Genomic DNA, 26,111 nt, shown 5'->3' with positions numbered 1-26,111 from the left:
TACTATGTTCAGTTTTTAAGCTGAAAACCAGCTTGTTTTCACGGTTACTTTTTTAAATTAATTAAACTATAAATATTAAATGGTTCACAATCAATTCCTTAGATCTTTTCCTTTCATTATTTCACAAGACTTTATAAAAATATAATCGTCTTCATATAGATTTTTATACTTTTAATTTAGTGTTTTGGTGAAAATACGAACATAGTACTCACCTTTAAAGTGCGCTGAATTAAAATATTGTTTCATTATTAATTTTAATGGGATACATTTGAGATATTAATCTTAATATCAAGTTGAAATATTTCTCAAAGGTTTTTTTTTACTTTTTTCAATTTAGCAACTTTTACAATTTGCTTAGCATTTTTTCTGAACGATCGACGGAAACACTGCCTCGCAATGTGTACAAATTTTATTAAGGGTACATTGTTCTAAGTCAATAGTTATTTTTCGCATAGAACAATTCGATTAAATTTAGAATAAATAGTAAAATGTTTATTGTAGCAGTAACTGGAGGAATTGCCACTGGAAAGAGCACTGTTAGTAAGGTGTTCGAAAGAAATGGCATTCCAGTGATAGATGCTGATAAAATAGCAAGACAAAGTGGGTTTGTTTTTTTTTTGCTTTGGTTTGGTACTTGTATTAATTAAAGATAATGACCTAAATATCTCATTAGTCGTAGAACCTGGCACGCCTTGTTGGCAAAAGATTAGAGAAGTGTTTGGAGATGAAGTTTTATTGCCAACACGAGAAATCAATAGGGTGGCATTGGGCAAAGCCATCTTCAACGATAAAGAGTTGCGAGGAAAACTCAACAAAATTACGCATCCAGTAATACATAGGACTATATTCAAGGAAGTATTTAAAAATTTTATGAGCGGCAAGGCATGGATCGTGCTTGATTTACCGTTGTTATTCGAGACGGGAATATTGATGGATTTTATTCACAAAATAGTGTGTGTAACATGGTAGGTGTCCCCATCTTACTATTATTTCATAAAAGCTTAATGAAACATTGCTTTTAGCGACTCAGATAAGCAGCTTAAGCGCCTTGTGGAACGCAATGAATTGTCCGAAGAAGATGCAAAAAAACGCATTGAGTCGCAAATGCCATTAGAAGTAAAGTGTGAAAAGTCACACTTTGTCATAGACAATAATGGTTCTATTGAGGAAACTACCGAAGCAGCGTTACGTATATGCAACATGATGAAGGAGAGTAACCAACATTGGCGTAATCGCTTGAGCCTGTTTGGTTTTATATGTGCAATAATATTTGTTTTGTATTATCTGAATAAGATTTTTAATTTTTTCCCTATTGGGGCACCAAAGAGTTAAGTAGCCATTGTAATAAACTTAAATTGTTGATTATTAGCTAATAATATCGCTTAAGAAAAAGCCACAGTATATTCTAGATTACATACATTCTTGATTAATAAATTATATTTTCTATCAGCAGCTACAAATCAATATCTTCAATTATAATCAAAATATTTAATACTACTCTTGATCTTTTGGGGACAGCTCCTTCTCCATCTGCTCTTTTTTGTTTTGTTGCAGCTTTTCTTCAACCGCTTCTAATCGTTTATTCATTGCACCCAATGAATCCAGTAGACCCTTTTGTATTTCACCATACCTTTTCATAGCTAAGATTAGACTCTCTTCTATCAACTCGGCTTGTTGTGAAAACTCTGTGTTATCCTCATTGACTTGTTTTAACTTATCAATACACTCTCCTGGAATGTTACGGAAGTATTCAGCGCCCAAAGTGGGTTCAAGTTCTTTGATACGTTCCAATTGTTGGAATTGTGTGTGTAGGTCATTGGCCACCGCATTTAGATAGACTTCTTTGGCTCGCACTTGCTGATTTTCTTCCAGGAAATGTGGATCCAAATAGGTCTCCAATTCTTCACTTCGATCGGCAATTGCTTTAATCTTTTCACGCCCAGATATGGCTTCATTCACAATGTTGTTGGCCGATATGAGCGAGTCTATAACATTCTCAGAGGCAGCGACTTTGGGTGATTCATCCAATCCATTGTCGGGAACGACTCCAAGGATACGTGTTAATGTGTCTATGCGTTTCTCTAATATATCTAGTGCTTCCATGTTTTGAATATACAGTTTTAATATCTGTAAATCTTCGGAACAATAAATATTCTCTAAAAATGATGTCAACAAAAAGTGTTTAGTACTAATTTTATCAACACTGTCAATGGAAACAGCAAATCAAAAGGGCAGAGTCCCGAGCCGGGCCTCTATAGCAATCCAATTAGACCGTTCGCATGATGCATGTACTAGTAAAAGTACTAGCGCTAAACATAAAGAATGTACCCAACCCAGGTGGGTACTATGCTTGCATTCTCCACTGTTACTTTTTTAAATCAATAAATTGATACACTTTTGTTATTTTATGAAACAGCAAGAGCGTCTAAAAAATTATTTGAACAAAGCCAAGAAGTTAGCGCTGGTATTAAGTTCAAATTTAGCAATTTTTTTTAGCAAATTTTATTTTCAAGGGGAATGATAAAAAGGTACCTTTTGAATCAGATTATTTACTTTGACATGAATTATTAAAAGTAAACTTACATTAGCGTGATAATCCAAACTAAATACCAGCATTGAAATTGTAATATCCCTACCAGCATTTCAAAGTTCCATTTCATCCTCATCGCTACCACAGACTCGTAAGTGACACTACAACAATCGCCAACTGTGATTGTTTTCGACGTGTTGGGGACTCTCAGAAGCGTCGTTAAATTCAAAAAATGTTGGCAGGTTAGCAACTTTTTGTGGTAAATTTTACTTTAGCGTAATAATACAAACTAAATACCATCATTGAAATTGTAATAGGTATATTAGTACAAAAATTTCGAAATTCAATTAAATTTTTTTCCAAACAAGGATAAAAACACTGTCTGTCGATACATCAGCATCACTAGGAAAATGAAAATAGCTGCGGGGATTTTTGTATAGGAAAATTTTAAATATTTGGAGTGGTACAGCCTCTGAATAGTGACGGCTCTTTTGCGATGATATTTGGATATCGTTTACGACCGTTTTTGACGTGGTGGAGCTCCTAAGAAGCACCGTCAAATTCAAAAATTTTTGGTCTTCTTAACTATATTATTTTAAAGGAAGCATTACGAAGCTTTCTTCTGGATCATACGCTTCAAGACATGCGGGTTTTGCAACGAAAAATCGTACCTATGTTCTTGCAGCCAATTTCCCATATTCGAAACGAATGTTTTCATTCGAATACGATTTATAAAGAAAATTCAGCTGGTTTTGTCATTTCAGTCGAACAAAAGCGTTCGTTTCGGATATGAGATATTGACTGTAAAATTTGACTTTTAGGTTTGGTTTCTTCTTGAAACCATGGTACAATTATTTACAACCCTCCCAACATTTTTTTAATTTGACGGCACTTCTGAGAATCCACACCACTTATAATACAGTCGTATGCAAACAAATATTCTTGTATATTTTTTTACAGTTTGCTGGTGATTTTGTGTGTTGTTATTTTTGGTACAAATAATTGTACCATGCTTGAAAACTGGTCGTAGTTAATTATATCATGAACACGTTAAATATTGAAAAGTACTCTTTGGTAATATAGTACTAAAAAAATGCCATACCTATTTTACACACAAACAATCTAAACCATCATAAAATATACAGACTTTTTTCCGCTGCGATTTATTGTGGATTTATTGTAAAATTATTGAAAAAATGATCTAATTAAGTATTAGAAAAATTAACAAACAATTATCTATTATAAACTAATATTCACGTGTCATGTATGGGTACAACTAAACGCTGAGAAAAGTAGGTTCTTTCCAAGAAATACTGTGTCCAACACAACACGTCACAACCCTCTTGCAACAACGAAGAAAACAGTGGCGCTAGCAATCGGGTGTAGAGAGAAATTGAGCGATACCAGCCAAGAACAACGAGAAAAGTAGAAGTTACGACCTAAATAGAAGTGAAACTCATTACATATTCCAATCATGGACGATACCAGCGTACAGGACAAGGAACGTTATGCCAGCCGAGAGAATCATTGTGAAATCGAGCGTAGAAGGCGTAATAAGATGACCGCTTATATTACTGAACTTTCCGATATGGTGCCCACCTGCAGTGCCCTAGCTAGGAAACCTGACAAATTGACAATTTTGCGAATGGCCGTGGCACACATGAAAGCTTTGAGAGGTACTGGGAATACAAGTAGTGATGGTACATACAAGCCCTCATTTCTTACCGACCAGGAATTGAAACATTTAATTCTGGAAGCAGCAGACGGATTTCTCTTTGTTGTATCCTGTGATTCGGGTAGAGTGATTTATGTATCTGATTCTGTGACACCAGTATTAAATTATACCCAGAGTGATTGGTATGGTACCAGTCTCTATGAGCATATTCACCCTGACGATCGTGAGAAGATAAGGGAGCAGTTATCTACCCAGGAGTCACAAAATTCTGGGCGTATATTAGACTTAAAATCTGGTACTGTCAAAAAAGAAGGCCATCAATCATCCATGCGTTTGAGTATGGGGGCTCGACGGGGATTTATATGTCGAATGCGCGTGGGTAATGTTAATCCTGAAACTATGGTAGCAGGCCATTTGAATCGCTTAAAACAGCGCAATTCATTGGGGCCATCTCGAGATGGGACCAATTTTGCTGTTGTTCATTGCACAGGCTATATTAAGAATTGGCCACCAACCGAAATGTTTCCTGGCGTACACATGGAACGTCCGGATGATGATATGCATGGATCTCATTGTTGTCTGGTAGCTATTGGTCGCTTACAAGTTACCTCTACAGCTTCTACTGATGTTACAAATGCTAACAATCAATCCGAATTTATTACTCGCCATGCCATTGATGGGAAGTTTACATTCGTCGATCAACGTGTCATGAACATTCTGGGTTATACACCACCAGAATTATTAGGCAAAATTTGCTATGATTTCTTCCATCCAGAGGATCAATCGCACATGAAGGAAAGCTTTGAACAAGTGCTTAAGCAAAAAGGCCAAATGTTTTCTCTAATGTATAGAGCAAGAGCTAAATCGGGGGAATATGTATGGTTAAGGACACAAGCATATGCATTTTTGAACCCCTACACCGATGAAGTTGAGTATATTGTTTGCACTAATAGTGCAAACAAGACTTCGTTGCACGCATCAACAGGTCATGACAATAATAATCCGGAGCCCCAAGAGCATGTGTACGTAGCGCCAGGTGTAGATTACACATTGCAAGGACGAAGAGATGTGACTCCTTCAGGACCAGCTGGAGATCCCAATATGTATGGTGCACACAATATGATACCAAATAATGCGGGCCCGCCTCATTTGCCACAACAACCACCATCTCAACCGCCACAAAACGTACAAAGGCCATCGTCGACACAAAACACTGTTCCCTATAGTTATGACACCACCCACTCTCCATTGGCTTATAATACAGCAACTGGTGGTCCATCTCCCAATACGGCTCACATGGCAAAAATTCCCAAAGCGAATACTTCACCAACGCCACAACATCCAACGAACTGGCCTTTGAGACCGCCACCACAACAACAGCCCGTAACGGAAGGTTATCAATATCCACAATCGAGTCCTGCAAGATCCCCAAGTGGTCCCACCTACACGCAATTGAGTGCCGGAAATGCCCGACAGGCAGCCGCTTATCAAACAGGACCTGCACAAGCTCCCCCACCAGGCATGTGGGACTGGCAAACAGCACCACATCCCGGAGCCCATCCACATCCTCATCCACATGTAACACATCCGGTACATTCACATGTTCCTGGCCAGCAACCTCCGCAACAAGGCCAAGAGATTTCCGATATGTTGCAAATGTTCGATCAAAGTGCACCGGGGACTTTTGAGGATCTAAATATAAATATGTTTAATTCGCAATTTGAATAAGAAGTTTAGAATCACAATGTACACCTATACATAAGAATAAAACAAAAAAACAATAAGGCAGCCGAATGAGAAAATATAAATAGCTTGTAAGTTTCAACTTTTCTAATATAATTTCTAAAAAATGTACGAAAACAAAACAGAAATATATACACGGAAAAAACTTAAATTTTATATTTTGTATAATTGTCAAGGCTAACGTTGGTATCGCTATTTTATATATTTTTGAGAAATTCTATGGGTCAATATACCAATCATACATGCATAATAGTATTAATATAAATCATAGTATGGTTGTGTGTGTGTAAAACACTTTAACCTTGAATTGACTTTTTTTTTATTTTAATCGTTTCTTCTTTGGATATTTATTCTTTTATTTATGACTACATTGCAAAAGAGTAAATTTTATTTATTTGTATGTTACGAAGATTACATTGCTGCGACGTCATCATCGATGTAATTTTTATATGGGGCTGGTGCATTTGGAGTACTTGGCATCGTATAAAGAATACTTCTAAATAATTCCATCTACTATGTTCAGATATGTGCTCCAGCGGATCATACTTATATATGTAGCCTAATTAACCGATCTACCGATATGATTTCTTGATAACACAAAGGCATCATTTTAATCTAATTTGTTTTTGTGAGTTTTTTTTTTATTTTCAATTATGATAATTTTGTAGATAAATCTCGATGATGAATTAAAATCAACACGCGTATTTCGAATAGGTTCCATTAACGCTTAATTGGAATGTTTAAAAACTCATTTTCTTAGGGTTCAATAAGAACTGTTTATGCTCATATCAATATAAGATTCATACGATTGATATTCAAGGATTTGTTGGCAAAGGAAGTTAACTATTAGCTAGATTGCATTTCCTCATATCCAAATATGGGATAATACTTACTTACTAATTTCAATCAAGTATATACAGAAGTAAGTTCGGCCGGGTCGAATCTTAAAAAACCACCACCATGAATCAAACATAATAGTTTCCTTTGAAAATTTCAGGGGATTTGATGACATGTATTCTCTCAAGCAGATCAGTTCAACCATTACGCTTCCCAAAGATAAATTGAAAGATTTTACCTATGAAGACTAGATCAGATTCTGAATTTATAAGAACCATTTGTTTGAGTTTTAGAGGAATCTTAAACATCTCTTGTAAGTGTGCAAGAAAATGATGAAATAACGCCATGATTTGAAATCTAAAATCTGTAGAGTTTTACCTCCCATTATTTAATTGATTACGAGAAGTAAAATATTGAATTTTCATTACCAGTGTGCCTTCTATACCCACAAGATGTGAAATCGGTCTATATGGAGGCCTTACCAAATGGACCGATAAAAAACTAAATCCGATACACGTTTTTGTGGGTCTAAAATACCAGTATATTTACAATTTCAGGCAAATCAGTTAAAACTACGGTTTCTAGAAACTTATAGGGACTATGCCAAAAACATGGACCGATACTCACCATTTTCAGCACACCCCTTTATGGTCCTAAAATAATTCTACATTTCAAATGTCAGGCAAATTGGATGAAAACTACGGATTCTAGAAGCCCAAGACCCCAAATAGGGAGATCGGTCTATATGGGGGCTACATAAAAACATGGACCGATACTCACCATTTTCGGCACACCTCTTTAAGGTCCTAAAATACTTCTAGATTTCACGGTTTCCACAAGCCCAAGAACTAGAATCGGCAGATCGGTCTATATTGGGTCTATACCAAAACATGGACCGATACTCACCATTTTAGGCACACTTTTTAATAGTCATAAAATACATCTAGATTTCCAATTTCAGGCAAATTAGATAAAAACGGGTTCTATACGCCCATGACCCCAAATCGGGAGGTCGGTTTATATGGGGACTATATCAAAACCTGGACCGATATAGCCCATTTTCGAACTAGAACTGCATTGTTATATCGTCTTAGAATTTCTCCCTGATCAAGAATATATATACTTTATATAGTCGGAAATGGATATTTCGATGTGTTAAAAACGGAATGACAAACTTACGCCCCCATCACCATTCTATGATGGTGGGTATAAAAAAGGACCATATTCATGATATTAAAGCTCTTCAGTTTACACATAATTCTTCAGGAAACTCAAAAAGTCATAAATTTTCAGTTGATTGTAAATGTTTATTAAATATCCTTTTCCATCCAGGTTTTGATAAGATTTTATATGAAAAATAGACGTTGGGAACCTCCGTCGAATCTGGAATATGGTTTACGTAGAGTTTATACATTTTTTAAATACCCCCTTCCATCCAAATTTTTACATGGCTTTAGATGAAAAATGTACCTTGGGAACCCCCAAGAACTCGAGTCGGGAAATTTGTTTATATAGATTTAAGCTTAAATTAAATTTTTATAAAACAACTTATCATACCTATACAAATCGTAGAAGATATTTTTCAATTCTTTTATTATTTAAAATTTCATCACATACATATAAAGAATATTTTGCCCATTATTTTTACCACATTTTAGTCTTTATGGACTCTCAACTTGAGTATTTGCAATATCTTTCTCAGAATTTCCTTCGTTCTTTGGCGACTTCTTCATAGATCTCTTCTGATATCGTGGTCTTTTTGTTGCATACAGTTCAGATTCGCTTTCACTTGTAGTTGTACCTCCACCACCGGAGTTAACTGGGCATTTATCTTCATCCCCTTCATTATCGCTCTCCAATGGCAACGATGCTTCACGACGTTTGCGAACATTTAGCCATTGTGACATCATTTTATTCATAGTTGGTTTTTCAACTTTTATCATTTCCAAAGGTTTGTTACATTTTTCAGATTTATTTCGTGAATTATTGACCAAGTTGGAAACTTGATGCCATTCTAATTGTGTACATGGGCGTAAAGTTGCAAGGGCTTGCTCGTCAGTGACATTTTTAAAATCTAACCAGGTCTATAAAATAAAATTTTAGAAATAATTTAATACATCAAGTGTATGATCTACTGGTAATCCTTATCGTATTTTTAATTTAACGTGTTTAATGGTAAATGTTATATTTTAGGGTTTAGGAAAATTGTATACATGTCATGGAAACATTTATGTTCTTCTCTTAGTTGAAAGAGACTATTTTAGAAACACATTATCTTCGGTATATTCATGACAAAGACTCTACGTCCTACCTTCTCGAAGGTGTGCAAATATACCCTATTTGATTGGAGGCCTACTCTCTTTCACTATATTCCTATTTCTAATTGGGTAAGCTTGATCTGACCTAGTTCGGATCTACCATAGAGTAGTCTATGTGAGCCCCATAATACACTGAATTGTCCAAGTGCGCTAAGGCACTTTCCAGTGTATAACACGTCGGCGGCCGTAAAAATTTGTTTTATCTTAATGTCTACAATTCCGCATAGCTATAAAAAAATATATCCAATGAATTTCTAGTACATTCCAGAATTTTGGTACTCAAATAGCTTTAACTATCACTTTGCTACTCTATAAATTTCGACATGATTTACGATATGGATTACCAGATTTTGTATAGTCTTATCATTTACATTAAGCTGTTCCTCTGTTTCCAGTATGGCCGGCATACGGTGGTGTAGCCATGACATTATCTTAGAAGACTCAAATGTTATAATGGTATAACTATAGATTTTGTCGCCTTGTTCATCTTCCCATACATCGAAGAGCCCAGCCATTTTTAGTAAATTAACATCTTCCGGCATCCATGACTGTCTATCATAGATTTTTATTTGTTCCTTTTGCGGCCTATATAAAAAGTACGCAGCTCTTTCGGAAGGTTTGGCCGATTTTGTTGTCTGCCATTCATATAAACCTATGTTTAAAAAAACGTTCAATTTTGTTGCAATTTAGGAAGATTATGGTTTAAAGCCTACCTTCACAAACTACTGCACAACGCTGACCTCGACGAAATGGTCCCCTGTACAATTTTGAATTCAACATATGCTCTAAGCGGCAGTTATTTGTAGTCAAACCATGTTTTCTATAGTCACCTTTATGCCAAAAAGGAATCATACCCCATAGCATAGGAACGATAACTCTGTTGTTTTCCATTGATTTAGCATCTTCATCATCGTAGAAATGGTATTTCGAGACCATTACAGGTGTGACGTCGGCCGGAGCCATGTTATAGGAAGGCACAAACTTTCTACCGCAATTAAATTCAGACCGCCATTCAGGTTGTAGGAAATCATCTGTTGCATTATTGTCCTCCTTTACATATTGGTCATGCGTCTCCAATTTCTTTGGTCTATTGCATTTTTTATATCTACATGCCCTTACAATCTCCTGGGGTTCCAATGTTCTGTAAAAGTTTTAATATATATATTTTTTTCCAATATATGAATGCAAACCTCTCTTACAAACAAGTTCGTCCGCACATCTCAAATAATACAATACCGCTTCAAAAAAAATCATACAGCACTAATCAAAACAACAAATTCCCATATTTGCAGAGAGAATAAAAATACAAGAGGACGAAAATTTCTCTTCTACAAGAACAACAAATGTCAACCGTGTAGATGTCGCACGATGCCTGCAGCTTTGGTATTACCGACGTTGCGGTCGAAGCGATGTTTTGATAAATTGTTTATAAAGGCATCGGCAGTTATAATTTCAAATTTTCTGCCAAAAAATTTAATGGAATGAAAACATTTATAAATAAAGAACATTTGTTACTACAAAGTGGTTTTCAATAATTCTTTGTGCAACGAATTCGTGGTCATTTGGAAGAAATAAAATAATATAGAAAATTTTGAAAGAAACCGAATTTTCCATGTAAAATTTTTAAGATATTTAAAGTTTTATTGATATGTTTTTAAGAAAAATATTTTTTGATTGATATTGTAGGGCATTCGCTTATATGGCATTCTTACCAAGCATGTTTTGGGGTTTGAAATGTTTTCCCTTTATAAGCATTTGAAAACGAGTCGTTTTCCCCATACAAAAAATCAAGTTCAAAACACAAGTTTTCCTCCAAAACACGTAAATTATATAATGTTAACGCCCCTAATTTGGAATATGCTCTGACTGAACATACTCTTTTCAAAATATGTGTCAAATTATTAAAATAAATTTCATAGGAAACACGAACAAACATAGGAATGTGAAAATAAACTTAATAATGTTTTCCCTTTGTTATCGCGGTATTCATTTGAACGCACCGTTTGTTCAATATTTGAATATATTTGATATATTTGAATTTCGAGTTCCCATCGCAAGCGTCAAACTAAAACATCTCAACTCGGTGTGAACAGTGAAATGTTTTTGAAAAACGAATGGTGAAAACGAGTCAGTGGGAACATAGCATTAGTATGGTTTGGTATTATTACCATTTTTGTCGAAAATGAAACAATTATCCAATTACATTGCAATGCATTTCCATTTGAGGATTAAGGTGGGTATTAAGTTCGAGTTTAGCCGCTAAAAACATGAATTTTTCTTTATCGAACGGTCCCATCGCCCACTTTCCCGCCCATTCCGACCGTGAGGGCCTCGTCCCCATGGCGTAGGGACAACGTACACACCATGATCCGGACCATGGCGGGGTGGAGGCAGAGGGATTTGACCAGCTACAGAGAATGACTCATCAGCCGGGTATATTAAAACACAAGATCAAATATTCGGTTATTCAATAAAACTAATGTATTAGTTATCCAATACTAAGGTTAGTGTCAACTAGATGGTAGATTGAATTAAAAATAGTGCACATCCTACGAATAGACTCCACAGAAGCATAATTCGAACGTTGAAAATCAATGTAAAGAAACTGGTAATTCCTAGATGCCCTAAAAGGAACATTTATCCTAATCCTAGATATCAATTCCGAGCATGGAATATCCCCACTAACTAACCTATACATCATCATGGAGCTCAACATCGTCCGTCGGCTCCTAACGGTAGGCAAATTAATCAGCCTCAATCTAGAAGTGTATGAAGGAAGAACAAAGTCACTGTTCCAATGAAGATGTCTCAAAGCGAACGACAAGAACTGCTACTGAACCGATTCTATCCTATCAATTTCACGATTACTTTTCTTTTTTCTTAAGCTGAGTATTATGTTCAGTTTTCAAGCTGAAAACCAGCTTGTTTTCACGGTTACTATTTTTAATTAACTAATTTAGGAATATAAAATTATTTGCAATCAATTCCTGCATCTTTTCCATCCATTATTTGGCAAGACTCTATCAAAATATAATCGTCTTCATAATTATATTTGTACTTTTAATTTAGTGTTTTGGTGAAAAACCCGAACATAGTACTCACCTTTACTGATTTAGTTTTCACTTTAGCGATTTTAGCGGCTAAAGGCCGGTATGCACCTCTAGCGAAAAATTTCATTCCCATAAGAAATGCATTGCTATTTATGCTAACGAAATTTTCGGTAGCGTTCAATTTCGTAAGCTGGTACGCACCTCTAATGAAAATAACAGGGTTGTCAAAAGCATATTTTGGCAGCAAACATTTAATTTATTACAATCATTGTGTGCGTAAAAGTTTTAAAAGGTCTGCAAATAATAAACAATTTATTTGAGGAATATTTGGAACATATATTAAGAATTTTTAAAAGCGATTAGCTGGTTTAAAATTTGTGTACACAGCCCTGTTTTTTTTTGTTGTAGACTTAAATAAATTTTTGCTACCGAAAATTTCGCTAGAGGTGCATACCGGCCTTAAACTCGAACTTAATACTCTCCTTTACAGTTGAAAAATTGTTATGCGCTGAATTTTAGTGTTGAGGGAAATGTCCGTTTTTTTTACAACCCATTTTTCTCAAATATTTCTCAACTTAAATATTACCATAATCCTTTGAAAAATTGCTGAATTTTAGTAAATTTTGAAAGATTGTTTTTGTAAAGCCTAGTCAGATTTTGAATAAAAATTTTTGCAAGTACAGTACACGAACGGAGCTATTGTGTACATTCATATGGCAGAAGTTATCATCCCTGGTGTGGTGAATTAATGAATCTACATCATGGCGAAATGAAAAAAAAAAAACATTGTAAACAACTAGCGGCGTTTGTCTGCAATTTATAGATTTGGAATAAAAAGTTTGTGAAAATGGGAGATCGTTATAATATCCACAGTCAATTAGAGCATTTACAAAGTAAATACATAGGAACTGGACACGCCGATACTACCAAATTCGAATGGCTAACAAACCAACACCGCGACTCGCTGGCAAGCTATATGGGCCACTATGACATGCAAAACTTTTTTGCAATTGCTTTGAATGAAACGAAGGGAAGAGTACGATTTGATTTGATGGAACGCATGTTACAGCCTTGTGGACCCCCTCCGGAAAAAATGGATGAATAGATGTTTACTTATATCAACATTTCTAACGATATTCGTAGAAAATTAAACAAAAAAAAACAAAATCATCAGAGTTTTATTTATTGATGACCAACCTGAGAAATCTCAGTTATGTGAGTTGTAAAAATGAAGAAAAAACTATATGATTTCGAAATATTATAAACCAAAAACTTCCGAAACTGATTGGACGGTAGTAACTCCTCCTTTTCCTACATTAATAAACATAAATTCTGCCTCCATTGGGATCTCATGGTATTTCCAACCAAGCATTATTATTGACAATGCTTTATATTTGCTAGAGTATGTAAACATATACATTTAAGTGGGCAATTGGCTTGGCTTCTTACACACGAAAATTAAGAATAACAAAATATTTAGACAACAACGGCGTCGTTAAGCAAAGTTACAAATAATCATAGGGTATAGACCAAACATTAAAGACGATTTCGTTTCTGTGACAATATGTGGCCATAGTGTTACACTACTTCTTCCCTCAAGTTTTTGTTAGAATCGAAATTATTATGTCACAGTTTGCTTCAGTTGAACAAGCACATATATCTTTCCCTGTATTTAACTCGTATTATTCGTATAGAGTGCAAGAAAATTAAAAGAGTAAAACTAATCACAAGCGATATCATGAATGCATTGGGTAAAACCGATGCACTAACATAAACAAGGATAAAGCTCCCAAAGAAATTTGGCACAACAGAAAAGTGTATTAAAATTGCAAAAAATTGTGCTTAATAAGCGAAAGCAGTCACTATCTGCTGAAATAGCAAACATAGTGTGCTATTTTTAAGCTCTATTACATTAAAAGATGATTTATTTTAACTGAAACAAACGGCCATTACAATCCCCAGATTTCACATTTTCAGCCTCCTGGAGGAGCAAATTTTATACGATGGGATTGTATTTTGTTTATAATTTAAGATCAATTGTAATGTTTTTGTATACAGTGAATTTGCTAGGCGATGTCAGTATATAACCTCCAATTACCATCTAAAAGTAGGTCCATATCGGTCCATAATTATATATAGTCCCCATATAAACCGATGAGCCGTTTTGACTTCTTGGAAGAGCAACAGGTTGAAATTTGGTGTGCGATGTTAGTACATGTCATGTAACTAACATGCATACCATTGGCTCATAATTATGAATAGACCTCCTGCTTAGACTTCTTGAGAGTCCTGGAAGCTGATTTCATATGTTCATATCATACAAAAACGCAAAAAATTGTCAACATAGGCTATTGATGATCCACACAAGTGGATTTATATGGGTATTTAATCAGTAATTGTTTAAGACTGTGGTCGTTTATAACATTGGAATTTCAACGGTTACTTTATTAAAATAATCCATTATGATGCATTTTGATATTATCGAGATTTGAAACGAGTATGTTAAATTTTTTTTTTCAATTTCAATTTCCATTTATTTCGTAATACAAAGCCAATGAGGCCAAATAAAAAATGTATTACATGACTATAGCCTAAGTAAAGTTACATAAAATAATAAGTGTGTAAATTTAAAATTGTATAACAATTTTTACATGAGTAACTCATAAAGGGCCCCCGCCAAGTATGTATAATGTAAGGGAATACGAATTCAAAAGACTAAATAACAGATAGTGTCCAGTTATTAGCACCAAAAATATAGAGCCTTATAGAATATTAATATCAACTTAAAATTGATGCTCCCGAAAAAAAGATACATTTTTAAGCGAAAAGCATTATTCGAATGGGAGAAAATTCTCAAATCAAGAGGCAACATGTTCCAGATACGAGCGACCCGCACAAGAAATGACTTTTCATATAAAGAACAACAGATACGAGGAATCCAAATCTGAGGATTTCACGTCGAGCAGGAGAATCGAAAATAGTCGCATAGAGTGCTAGGTACCCCACTACGAATAACTTTATATAAGAAGAGCAAATTGGCACACTTAACATAATGAGAAAACGATACACCAAGGAACCTCACCACAAATTCTGAAACATGATCTCTTCTTCTTAAATTGAAGACAAACCTGACAATAGTATTCATCGCGTATTTCAATCGCTGAAAATGGGCAGCAGTCACTCCCGAAAAAATCTCCAGATTTTATTCGATACTTTACCATCGGCTTGTAAAGTTCCCCCATTTTAAATTGAAAATATGAACTTCAACTTACTTCTTGCACGCAGTTGTATATTTATATAAAATTTAGAGAATATTTAATTGTCTTAGTGACAATTATGAATGATGAATGAATTATAATACATATTTTATTATATAGAAATATAATTCCTTCCGTCTATTCAATAGAAGAATCTGTAAAATGTATCTGCATATGTACCTGAACAAACCGTATACAAACTAATAACTCAGCGATTAGCTGCTACCATTTTAATCAAACGTATGCGTGCTTTTTTAAACAACCGTGATCAATAAGTACGACGAAGGAAGGTAATACGATTTGTCTCGATATTACAGAATAAAAGAAAAGTTTTATTTCTACTCAAATTTTTGTTAATTTACAATTTTGAAAGTTAAATAACTACAGATCATCATTATTTGGAATATAAAATCAAACCTATATAAGTATGTGCAAGCGAAAATATTAAATTTTTCTTCAAGAGAAAAAGACCCAAGTGTGAAAGAAAAGAAAAATAATGAAGAAAATTTCATTTGTCATTGCAATCTGAAGAAAGAAATCAAGAAGAAGACGTATATTAATGCAAAAATACATATAATTGTATTTACACATATCAAGATTTTCTTTGAACAAATTTTTGGAACAACAAAAAGTAAAAATAATTGTAAATCGTAAGAAAATGTCGAAAAAAGTGCATAGTTTTGATTATTTAATAATTGCATGTGTGTGTGATATGTAATATCAAACAAGAAAAAGTATAACATTTTTACCTTCGCGGGACATAAACGATGGGTGACCCAACCAACCAATTCAAGTTCGTACATGCACGATTATTGAGCCCCTTGCATTTATTGAAGCGCATTTGTGTGTTCTTTGCAAATCTAATATGTATGGTATTCTCTATAAAATTCGTGCAAAATTGCGCCTTGTTGTTCAGTGATGGAGATACTTGTATATTGGGCGAAGGCGGCAATCAGCAAGAGGATAAATGGTGTGCGAAAAATGTATTACATATATATCCTCCTCACTTACGGCAGGGGTGTTGTGTATTTTAATTATACCAAAATAATCCCAAAGAAGAATATTGTAAATTGAAAAGTCGAAATGACAAGCAAAGTGCATTTTCCCGTTTTTTGCTTTTTCTAATGTTATCCTCCTTAACGAGAAAAACAGTTAAGCAGAGAGTCCATTCGCGATGGCCCTCTGCTCATTTCATTTGAGAGTAGTAAAACGAGGTTTAGTTGAAAAAAGAAGTAATAGTACTAAAAAGGAAATTGACAGAGTTGTTAAATTAAGTAGTGGTACTGTGTCCAATTTGATTTATCTCTAGAAGCATTAATAAATAATAGAGCTGTTGTTGTATGTAATATATAGTAGTGTAATAAATTGTTTATTGAGGTATTTTATATGTGTGTTTGCATTTTGCAACAATTAAGACGCGAAAGGTCTTTTATGTCTCTTCAATACAATCTGACGAACTCTTACAAACGTCACTCGCGAAAAATATAAAGAAGAAACGAAAAACCAACAAAAACGAGAAGACAACTACATATCATACATTGGTTTTTTGCACAAGAAAAGACAAGTTAAAAATATCGTAAATTTTTTATTGTTCGCCGTTCGACAAAAGTGTTTGTTTCTGATTCAATTGTTCATTTACATTGAAAGTGCGCTGCACTTTTTATTTTCCTGAAGGAGAAGGAAAATTATTTCGAAAAACAACAACACAAAGGCAACGAGGAGCCAATACAAATTTTCCAATATCTTTGTGCTTTTTTTTTTTGTTGTTTTCGTTACCCCCCATTTATCCCAGATTTCGGTTGGTCGGCCTGTCTGCTGTCTGTCGCTGTGAATTTGCGAACTCATATATACAATATATTTTTTTTTTTTTTGCAGAAAGGTAAATTCCATTTCTCTTTCACAAACAAAATTTTAAATTATATAGGCTCATAATAGATATTGTCGCCTAAAATTTTTGGACAACGAGGTGTAGAACATTTGGATGTTTTAGATCTATCAAAATTCTCCATAAGACGTTTTGCATCACCGCGTGCTTTTGGTTCTCGCAAGCTATTCTAATAAGTTAAATCGGGATATTTTTGTCTTGTGGTAAACTATTTCATAAACATGTTCTTATTTTATAATTTATTTCCATGCTATTGCGGTACCCTTTCCTTTTTTAATTTGCTTAAAGAGAACACACATAAATAAAACGAGTCCATAGGCATTTCCCGTAGACTACTTACATCAAATAAAAGTTTTCTTATAGAACGATTTTGAAGTATGGGCTTGAAAAGGATACATCATTACATGCCACAATTTGTTTGATTGAATTCCTTATCCCTAAGACATTATTTATTCATTTAATAATTAGAATGCCGAAGAGAGTTGTGGTATTAAACTGTTCCGATTTTCTAACCTTCACTGTCCTGTAGTAGGTTATGTTAGGCATAGTGGCAGCCCGATATTTCAAGTTCACTTGGACTATTCAGACCATTGTGATATCACTGAGTGCTGCCCGATTCTATGTTTAACTCAATGACAAGGCTGGCACATACTTTTTATAGCCGATAGTTCGAACGTCGTTTCACAGAAGCTTTGAAACACTCGGAAATGTCACAATCATTACTGAGTGGGTATAATCAATCCACCGCTGAAAATTTTTTGGTGTTCGGTCAAAACTGGGGTTGAACCCACGACCCTATGTATGCTAGGCGAACATGCTAACCCACCGCCCTGTAGTAAATTGTCTACTAAATAATAAAATTTGATCTTCATATTGCGCAAAAAGACTACAGTGAATTTGGGATATTAGCCATAAAAAAAGGACACATTTGGTTGTCTCATGTGGACTGACATACGCCTAAGCCAGGTTCGGGATCCCCTTTTCTTCCAAATGGCGGGATCTAAATCCCATGAATGCATTTTTTCCCTTAGTCCGACATGTCCAGTAACCCAAAAGATGCGGATCATTCCGTATAGTCGTTGATCCTTCTTTTATATTCCAAAAATAGTTCGTACTGTCTGCTTCATGGTCATTCGACTACCATTGAGTATTTTTACGGTATTTGGCTGCGTGTTATTATTGCTGAGGTATTTGATTCATTCTGTTATCGTCCGCACTGGGATCAGGATCTTTGTGTCTATGTAATATTAACCTAAGATTTGTGTCTGTTCAAAGAAATTGCAAATCGTATGAGTTAGTAGCACGAATTAAAGACGAATTTGAATTTGTCATGATTTTATGGCTCCATAAAATATATTCTGATATCACCCGACTTGCATAAAAATTGTGATATTTCAATTTTATTCAAGTTTTTTATTTATAAATTCAGGCCCATTCCGGATATTTCACTTTTTTAAAAACGACCATTTGAAGATTTGGTGCAAGATACTTTCCAACTATCCTCTTAAAATATCTGCATTGAATTGGATTATAAACAAATAAAACAGAGTTGTGTTATTTACACACATTGCCTTTCATAAATAGATCTTATTCATATTTTGTCACAAAACAATCCTCTATACTATGTATAAAACGTGAATAATATCTCATGTCGATTCATCATAAATATATATTTATCATCCGATTTCACAATCTTCATGTTACCCCCTGATTAATTGCATGTTTCTACTGGTTTTATATTACACACATTTGTGGTGATGTATGTACCTTTGTTTAGGTTAGGTTATGTGGCAGCTCGATGTATCAGGCTCACTTAGACTATTCAGTCCATTGTGATACCACAGTGGTGAACTTCTCTCTTATCAGTGAGTGATGCCCGATTCCATGTTAAGCTCAATGACAAGGGACCTTTTTATAGCCGAGCCCGAACGGCGTTCCACATTCCAGTGAAACCACTTAGAGAAGCTTTGAAACCCTCAGAAATGTCACCAGCATTACTGAGGTGGGATAATCCACCGCTAAAAAACTTTTTGGTGTTCGGTCGTAGCAGGAATCGAACCCACGACCTTGTGTATGCAAGGCGGGCATGCTAACCATTGCACCACGGTGGCTCCCGTGATGTACCTTTAAAAAATTGGTTAAGTTTTCATTTGGCATTGCCAATTTTTTAATATGCCATTTTTAATTGGGTTTATATGAAAAACGTCGAAATACATACTTCAAAAAGCCACCTTGATTTCGACCGAAATCCAAAAGTAAGACGCGGTGATGCTGTTGACATTTAGAGAGCTTCTTCGAGTGGTCTCACAGAAGTGTGAAACGCCGTTCGGACTCGGCTATAAAAGGGAGGTCCCTTGTTAATGAGCTAATCATAGAATCGTGTAGCACTCATTGACAAGAGAGAAGTTCATCGCCTGTGGCACCACAATGAACTGAATAGTTTAAGGGAGGGAGAAGAAAATAACGAGCTGCCACTGTAACTAACGTAACATAAACTTCGTATTCTGATGTCGAGTAGGAAGCGAACGTATACAATATGTGGGAGAAAAAAAGTAAAAACATTTTATAAAGTTTGAATTGATTCTACAGCAAAATATTTGAAAAGACTTTTTTGATAATCAATTCTCATACGAAACTAATTTTAAAAAATAGAAAGAAAAAAATTGCAACGAATGGATTTTCGTACGATATACAGGTTTCAATAAAGGGAGGAAAAGCAGAAGGAACTATTCTGTTACTATAAAAAGAACTTTACTTGAGATCTTCCTCAATTTTAGTATTTCTAATTGTAATTGATCGTTTTCATATAATTTACATGCTCCAGCAAGAATTAAGGGAAGAATAAATGTATAATTTAAAGAAAATATAGCATTTCTCAGAAAAACGGCTAACTTGGATCCTTTATCTGTAGCGAAAGTAAAAAACAAAAAAATGTAAACTATTTGTATTTTCTTTATTTTTAGCTTAATTTGTTGCTGAAACTTGATTACATTTATCTTATTTAAATTTTGTCTACGCGGAATTTCATTGTTCGAAAGAAAAGAAAAATATACCATTTGCTAAGAACAATAATAGTGAATGATAAACACCCAACGACATCTATAAAAACTATTTAACCAGATTTACGGATATCCCAAAATTTTCCTATCTACTAGCCGAATAAGTTTTTGGTGCTTGAAAGGCCAAGCCTTTTCTCTTTTTCGTTTAAATTTAAAATATTGTAACCTTTTAAAAGGGCTAAGCAGCCAACAACTGAACGAAACCATAAAAGCAAAACAGAAAAAAAGGAGAAGGTGGATGAAAAGCATTCTCTATTGAAAACTATAAAAGTTTTCATAACTATATAATGAGTCGTCATGAAGGTAAGATATTCTTGGTATTGATATACTATTTAATCCTTGCGTTCTAGTGAAGACAAATGCTATAAATTTATTTTGATTTTTTTTGCTTGTAGGTGTCAGCTGCGATTCATGTCTTAAATCGAATTTTAATGGTCGGCGTTACAAATGTTTAATTTGCTATGACTATGATTTATGCGCTGATTGTTATGAAGAGGGTGTCACATCTACACGACACATGGTTGATCATCCTATGCAATGCATTCTAACGCGTTCGGATATTGAATTGTTCTTTGGCGGAGAAATGCTCAACTCTGAGCAACCGCAAAGTTTTACCTGTCCGTATTGTAAAAAAATGGGTTTCAGTGATGCCACATTATTGGAACACGTATCGTCCGAACATACGGAAACCAGTTCAGAAGTTGTATGTCCGGTGTGTGCCGGCTTGCCAGGTGGCGAACCAAATCTAGTCACAGATGACTTTGCTGGTCATCTATCGCTGGAACATCGTACCGGACCAAGGGAATTGATTTCATTTTTGATATCCTTTTCAAAACAAATTGTTCTTTTATTTTTCTTTATATACATATATTTAAATAACACATTTTTATAAAATGGGATTTTACTTGAGCTAGATTTTTTATTTTACAAATGCCATAACGCGTTTTTAATGAATAATTTTAAATATATCCCATTTTCTAATATGTGATGTAATTATCAATATATATTCGGTTTTCTACCTTAACTCCTTTGCACGATGAACCTTCAGCTATTCGACATGGAGGAGGAGTACGTCGCATACCAGGACGTACACTTGGTGGCCCCCGTGCCCGTCGTTCTAATATGCACTTTAGCTCATCGAGTGGTCTTTCAGCATTATCGCCCTCTGGACGGGAATCGGTTGATCCGATTGCTGAACTGTTATCACAATTATCTGGTGTTAGGCGAGGCGGACCACCTACATCTCAATTGCAGCAACTGCAAATGCAAATACAACTGGAACGCCAACAAGTGACGGCAATTATTAATCTCCACTAAATACTAAACGAATATTTTGGAATACTAAACTGCGTTTTCTTTTTTCATTTTTCAAACTTTTTTTCATATAGGCCACCCGTCAACAGTTGGAACGTTTGCCTAGACGTGCTCATCCATTGGTCTCATCATCGAATTCGAATGCTACCATGGCCGAAGTCATTAGCGGTGCTGGCGGTTCTGGGTCCGGGGGTCTTATAAGCGGAAGCGGTTCTGGCTCAAATGCTAATGGAAGCGGCGCTGGCAGTGGATCTTGTCGTACTAATGAGTGGTCATCGCAACAATCAAGTCTGGCTGCAAATGCATTGAACACTAGAGAAGTAACGTTGAATTCTAGCAATTATTTGACTTTCAACGATTTCGGTTTGTCACCACAATATTCCTCCTTTCTACAGCCTGGTGGCAGTGGAATCAGTGGTAGTAATGGCAACAGCATGCTGGGCATGTCAATGGGTGGTTCTGGCAGTGGAGCAAATGCTGGATCAGCTGGAGTATCGGGAAGTGGAGGTACTGGACCTGGACCTGATGGTGCACAATCGCAATTCTTGCTCACAAAATTCATGCAACCAACACTGAGTGATGCCGAATGGGCTGAAATTGGCAGAGAACGTGCTGATCGGTAAGTGAAAATATTTGGTGCTCTTAATATTTTTTAGAGCCAATGCAAAGTGTTGCAGTTGTTAGTATGTGGCACATTACTTTATAGATTCTATGCTAGAGAAATTTTTGAGGATGACATTAATTCATGTTTGGACAGATTTTTGTGTTGGTCTTCTGCCAACTCTTTGACTGTTAATACGGCAAAAGCGAAGGCAATAATGTTTCGATCAAACCTCTGCAACGAATACACAAGCAATTACTTCAAGCGCACGCCATACAATTCGAGTAGTAACTTCATTGTCCATTTCTCAAACGAGTAAAATATAAACTTTGCAAATTGTGAAATAGAACAAATAGAACCCAATAAAGCAAGCACCAAACAATAATCTGAAGTATTTGAATGTAATCGGAATTCCAATTCCATTCGTTTTATAATTTCCATTGCTGGGTATATGAATTTCTCAACTATAAGAGTATGCTACACACACACTCTCCTATGTTGTTTGTTTTTGGCACATATAATAGAAAGCACAGACCCGCTCACAGTCTGCATTCACTGACTTCTGCCAATCGCCAACCGATCGACGATTGTGTTTGTTTTTCTGTTGATAGTTACTTCGTGTCGCATATGAAGTTTCGTCTATTCTATCTTCACTAAAAATGTTATGTTTTACTCGTATCGTGACGATTACAACAAAACCAAAATATTGAAAAGAACTGCACAACGATTCGTTTTGAATGTGATGGCTCTGCAATGCTTGACACTGTAATCGCTTTACAGTGTTTCTGTTCTATTTATTAATCGAAGTATTCGTGGTGTGTATTGCCTTCACTAGAACATTGATTACTTCGAATAGGCTTGTGCAGGCCTTTGGTTTCGAACAAAATGCTCCATCGCCGCCGGACATTTTTCTCGGAAATGATGGTATCCGATTTGTTGATTACCACATATGCTTGGGAGTTTTTATCGATAGTGATCTTTCTTTTCGCCATCATATTTATCCAACGAATTTGTATTTACCTTTAAATGTGAGAAGTATGCTGGCACATACTCTTCTAATGTCCCTTGTTTTGTTTGGCATGGAGTTTTTTGCAAAATCCTAATAGAGTGAAGCTCATTCATCATATGATAACGCGATTTGTGTACCGCATTCACCGTAGGCAATCTATATCTCCATCTGTTAAAAGCTTTCTAGGTTGTTTCTTCAAGGATTTTGTTGTATGTCGAAGCCTTTTAAAATTCTACAAGGTCATTGTTAGATCTAAACCTTTGTTTTTGCGACTTTTATTGACGGCAGAAGTTGGACCGTTCATAGTTGTCCTTTAACCCAATTTGTGACATATCACAAACGGAAAGTTCTCGACTTAGTTATTGTTGCGAGAGCAAATGCAATACCAATAAATAATAAATAAAGTCGTATACCTATTTATATTTCTTATATTTGAACCAATGTCTTTGATTCAAACCCCCCAACAATTAGCTTATGTTAACCCGTACTCCTCTAAAACCATACAACCATAAAAGTTATCTTATGCACCAAAAAAAATAGAACTCTCGCACAGAATGGGCTTGATTGTCACCAACCGGTTATAGCTGTCGAACATTAGTTATAATAGCATTTTCAAATTGTTCGTATCAGAATATTTTTCAAAACAAACATATTGCAAAGGATCGTTCCACTCCTTCCAGGGTTCCGTTTTGTCAAACTATATAGCTTTGCGTCTTGTGCACATACGTGAAATAATTTACTTTTATGTAATTTACATAAATTGGCCGCTATGTGGCTTCAAATTACATAATGAAAATAAAATAAAATAAATAAATAAATATCGCATATATGTTAACACAAAAATCGTTTATTGCAGATCACAGTTTGTACAGGCATTGCTGCTGTCAACTTTAGCCTGTACTTCATTGGACCTAGATCCAGAGCATGACAAACGCGGGGAATCGCAAGAAACTACAAACAGTGATAATGTAAATAATGAAAAGGCAGCATCAGCAGCATCCAACAATACAAACACAGCCAATGACAGTGAATCGTCATCGTATGGCGATAATACGAGGGAAACTATGATGAATAATAATGCAGCAGATGCGTCTGCACAAACTATAAATTCAAGTGTTACAGGACGACGTCAACAGGTCCACCAACAACAACAGACCTCGCCTGAAGATTTCGTTGTTGACGATTTAGCTTATTCGAGTAAAAAGAAATCATCTGGTAATCCGACCGGTATAAAACCGGCAGCTGCTGGAGCTCCAACAGATAGAGGCATTGAGCGACGTGGTCGCCCGGCATCATCGTCGGCATCAAACACAAATCAAATACCCGATTCTAGGTAGTGTTATCATCTCCATAGACCCGCCAAATCACTACAGCAAAAAAAGCAGCATTGTTATTATAATAAATTCAACAAAAGTAATAATAGCAGCATAAACCACAACATGAACAGCCGAGATCATCATAGAGTTATCAACTACCCCCTCTTTCCCCAAAAAAGCTGAGGATGATGATGATAAAAATCAATCTGCAGCCACAAAACTAAAACATCTATCTTTCTCTTATTATTTTATTTTTTCAAGTCAGCACATAAATGTCTCTGGTATGTTTTGTGAAGGGAAAAAATCACGCATGAAGCCCACTTTCTGTCATCCTCTATCAGCAGAAGAAGTGATCCATTGTCCGTCTATTCTGTCAATAACGTTAAATTGTTTCAATTGACACATTGAACCGCGTTGAAACGACGAATAAATCCCAGTTGATAATGAAGACGGTGTTTGATTTTAATGTTTGATGATGACGATGATTAGGCATGGTGGTCAGAGCATTGCACAGTAAGCAGAAGTTGCAAAAACAAAGCAAAGCAACAACAACATAATATTCGTTTATTAAAATAAATATAATATTATAACTATTTAAAAAATTTATATAATTATAAAAACACAAAAAGAAAAAATCTTATTGTAATCATAACTCCAAATATTTTCTTTTTTTTATTATTTTGATATACGTATTTTTTTTTCTTATCAAAGCTTTCATTCACCATTGGGTTTGATGAAAGCACAAAGTTTTTACCGAATAGGTGAAATGCTCGAACATAAATATGTGTCTGCAATGAAAATATTTTTTGGATATTTTCATATCTCCCACTATTCGCGGGAGTCGTTTCGAAACAGACTGTTTTTAGGTCCGTTAAACCCCTACTCACAACAAAAATTACACCGAGCACACCATTCTAAATACATGCGATCTAAAAAAAAAACAAATTGCCAATTTTTGTACCTGTAATTTGACAAATTATATATTTTGCAGCTTGTTCTTCGATCGGTAAGTATAGAAGTTATACTCTTCATGAAGAAGGTAAAATATTTCACGGGGATTTCTGTATCGTATCTGAATCCAATTAAAGGAGTGTTAGATGTATCACAGGATATTAATAAACAGAATATAGGCAATTTTAGGCGAAAATAATCATAATGAAATCTTATTTTACTACCCCATGGATAATTAACCGCCGTTCTACAACATGCTGTGTTTGGAAATCATGATATGAAATATCATGATATGGCTAGAAGTATTCCAAAAGGAATAGCCAAGCTAGTACAACCGCAGGGTATAAAAATGTACCGATATTTGTGAAATCTTCTTCACCATTTTATTTATAGGTCCATAGTGGTATACAAAAGTCAAAAATCAACATTTTGTCAAAACAAAAATCGACTTTTTCTAATCTTCAAAACCACCTTTTGAATTATTTGAAAATCAAGTAAAATAAATTAATTGATGTTAGTGAAAACCGACTAATAGAACTTTAACCCTTGTGCACTCCTTGAATAAG

General features: G+C 35.1%; 6 protein-coding genes across 8 annotated transcripts; 4 read left to right on the top strand and 2 right to left on the bottom strand.

The window, feature by feature from the left end:
- The first annotated feature begins 402 nt into the window (after positions 1–402).
- On the top strand, positions 403–1,460 carry Dpck (Dephospho-CoA kinase). Its single transcript, XM_075290245.1, has 3 exons — positions 403–600; positions 674–965; positions 1,023–1,460. Exons 1-3 carry the CDS (start codon positions 489–491, stop codon positions 1,330–1,332), a joined length of 714 nt encoding a protein of 237 aa, XP_075146360.1. The 5' UTR covers positions 403–488; the 3' UTR covers positions 1,333–1,460.
- On the bottom strand, positions 1,404–2,217 carry DCTN3-p24 (Dynactin 3, p24 subunit). The gene has a single exon (XM_075290247.1). It carries the CDS (start codon positions 2,101–2,103, stop codon positions 1,495–1,497), a length of 609 nt encoding a protein of 202 aa, XP_075146362.1. The 5' UTR covers positions 2,104–2,217; the 3' UTR covers positions 1,404–1,494.
- Positions 2,218–3,642: 1,425 nt separating this feature from the next.
- On the top strand, positions 3,643–6,099 carry tgo (Aryl hydrocarbon receptor nuclear translocator homolog tgo). Its single transcript, XM_075290244.1, has one exon. The coding sequence runs from the start codon at positions 4,005–4,007 to the stop codon at positions 5,931–5,933; it is 1,929 nt and encodes a 642-aa protein (XP_075146359.1). The 5' UTR covers positions 3,643–4,004; the 3' UTR covers positions 5,934–6,099.
- Positions 6,100–8,361: 2,262 nt separating this feature from the next.
- Positions 8,362–10,502, bottom strand: LOC142220881 (abasic site processing protein HMCES). The gene is made up of 4 exons (XM_075290285.1): positions 10,303–10,502; positions 9,817–10,244; positions 9,475–9,755; positions 8,362–8,869 (listed from the first exon to the last, which is right to left on the bottom strand). Exons 1-4 carry the CDS (start codon positions 10,320–10,322, stop codon positions 8,447–8,449), a joined length of 1,152 nt encoding a protein of 383 aa, XP_075146400.1. The 5' UTR covers positions 10,323–10,502; the 3' UTR covers positions 8,362–8,446.
- A 2,406-nt stretch (positions 10,503–12,908) lies between these two features.
- Sf3b5 (splicing factor 3b subunit 5) lies at positions 12,909–13,320 on the top strand. Its single transcript, XM_075290289.1, has one exon. The coding sequence runs from the start codon at positions 13,001–13,003 to the stop codon at positions 13,256–13,258; it is 258 nt and encodes an 85-aa protein (XP_075146404.1). The 5' UTR covers positions 12,909–13,000; the 3' UTR covers positions 13,259–13,320.
- A 2,375-nt stretch (positions 13,321–15,695) lies between these two features.
- On the top strand, positions 15,696–25,253 carry Kcmf1 (Potassium channel modulatory factor 1). Of its 3 annotated transcripts, none has more exons than XM_075290282.1 (7): positions 15,696–15,835; positions 20,259–20,657; positions 20,750–21,174; positions 21,390–21,644; positions 21,743–21,988; positions 22,064–22,287; positions 24,135–25,253. In XM_075290282.1, exons 2-7 carry the CDS (start codon positions 20,642–20,644, stop codon positions 24,613–24,615), a joined length of 1,647 nt encoding a protein of 548 aa, XP_075146397.1. In that variant the 5' UTR covers positions 15,696–15,835; positions 20,259–20,641; the 3' UTR covers positions 24,616–25,253. The 3 variants fall into 3 exon arrangements, with proteins under 3 accessions (XP_075146397.1, XP_075146395.1, XP_075146396.1); XM_075290280.1 differs by having other exon boundaries at positions 21,390–21,650; XM_075290281.1 differs by lacking the exon at positions 15,696–15,835 and adding an exon at positions 16,362–16,380 and having other exon boundaries at positions 21,390–21,650.
- The last annotated feature ends 858 nt before the right edge of the window (positions 25,254–26,111 follow it).

The sequence above is a fragment of the Haematobia irritans genome, chromosome 1 (genome assembly GCF_050003625.1).
Source record: "Haematobia irritans isolate KBUSLIRL chromosome 1, ASM5000362v1, whole genome shotgun sequence".
Taxonomy (NCBI): Eukaryota; Metazoa; Arthropoda; class Insecta; order Diptera; family Muscidae; genus Haematobia; species Haematobia irritans.
Note: the sequence above shows the minus strand (reverse complement) of the source record. Positions and strands in the feature narration are given on the sequence as shown.

What these genes read in the sequence shown, in the direction of transcription:
- Dpck (XM_075290245.1), top strand. Translation starts at nt 489, where the DNA reads ATGTTTATTGTAGCAGTAACTGGAGGAATTGCCACTGGAAAGAGCACT. An exon ending in TGATAAAATAGCAAGACAAA is followed by an intron (nt 601 to 673) that starts GTGGGTTTGTTT and finishes ATATCTCATTAG; the next exon opens with TCGTAGAACCTGGCACGCCT. An exon ending in AAAATAGTGTGTGTAACATG is followed by an intron (nt 966 to 1,022) that starts GTAGGTGTCCCC and finishes CATTGCTTTTAG; the next exon opens with CGACTCAGATAAGCAGCTTA.
- DCTN3-p24 (XM_075290247.1), bottom strand. Translation starts at nt 2,103, where the DNA reads ATGGAAGCACTAGATATATTAGAGAAACGCATAGACACATTAACACGT.
- LOC142220881 (XM_075290285.1), bottom strand. Translation starts at nt 10,322, where the DNA reads ATGTGCGGACGAACTTGTTT. An exon ending in TTGTGCAGTAGTTTGTGAAG is followed by an intron (nt 9,756 to 9,816) that starts GTAGGCTTTAAA and finishes TTTTAAACATAG; the next exon opens with GTTTATATGAATGGCAGACA. An exon ending in AAACAGAGGAACAGCTTAAT is followed by an intron (nt 8,870 to 9,474) that starts GTAAATGATAAG and finishes TTTATTTTATAG; the next exon opens with ACCTGGTTAGATTTTAAAAA.
- tgo (XM_075290244.1), top strand. Translation starts at nt 4,005, where the DNA reads ATGGACGATACCAGCGTACAGGACAAGGAACGTTATGCCAGCCGAGAG.
- Kcmf1 (XM_075290280.1), top strand. An exon ending in GGGAATTGATTTCATTTTTG is followed by an intron (nt 21,175 to 21,389) that starts ATATCCTTTTCA and finishes ACTCCTTTGCAC; the next exon opens with GATGAACCTTCAGCTATTCG. An exon ending in TGGAACGCCAACAAGTGACG is followed by an intron (nt 21,651 to 21,742) that starts GCAATTATTAAT and finishes TTTTTCATATAG; the next exon opens with GCCACCCGTCAACAGTTGGA.
- Sf3b5 (XM_075290289.1), top strand. Translation starts at nt 13,001, where the DNA reads ATGGGAGATCGTTATAATATCCACAGTCAATTAGAGCATTTACAAAGT.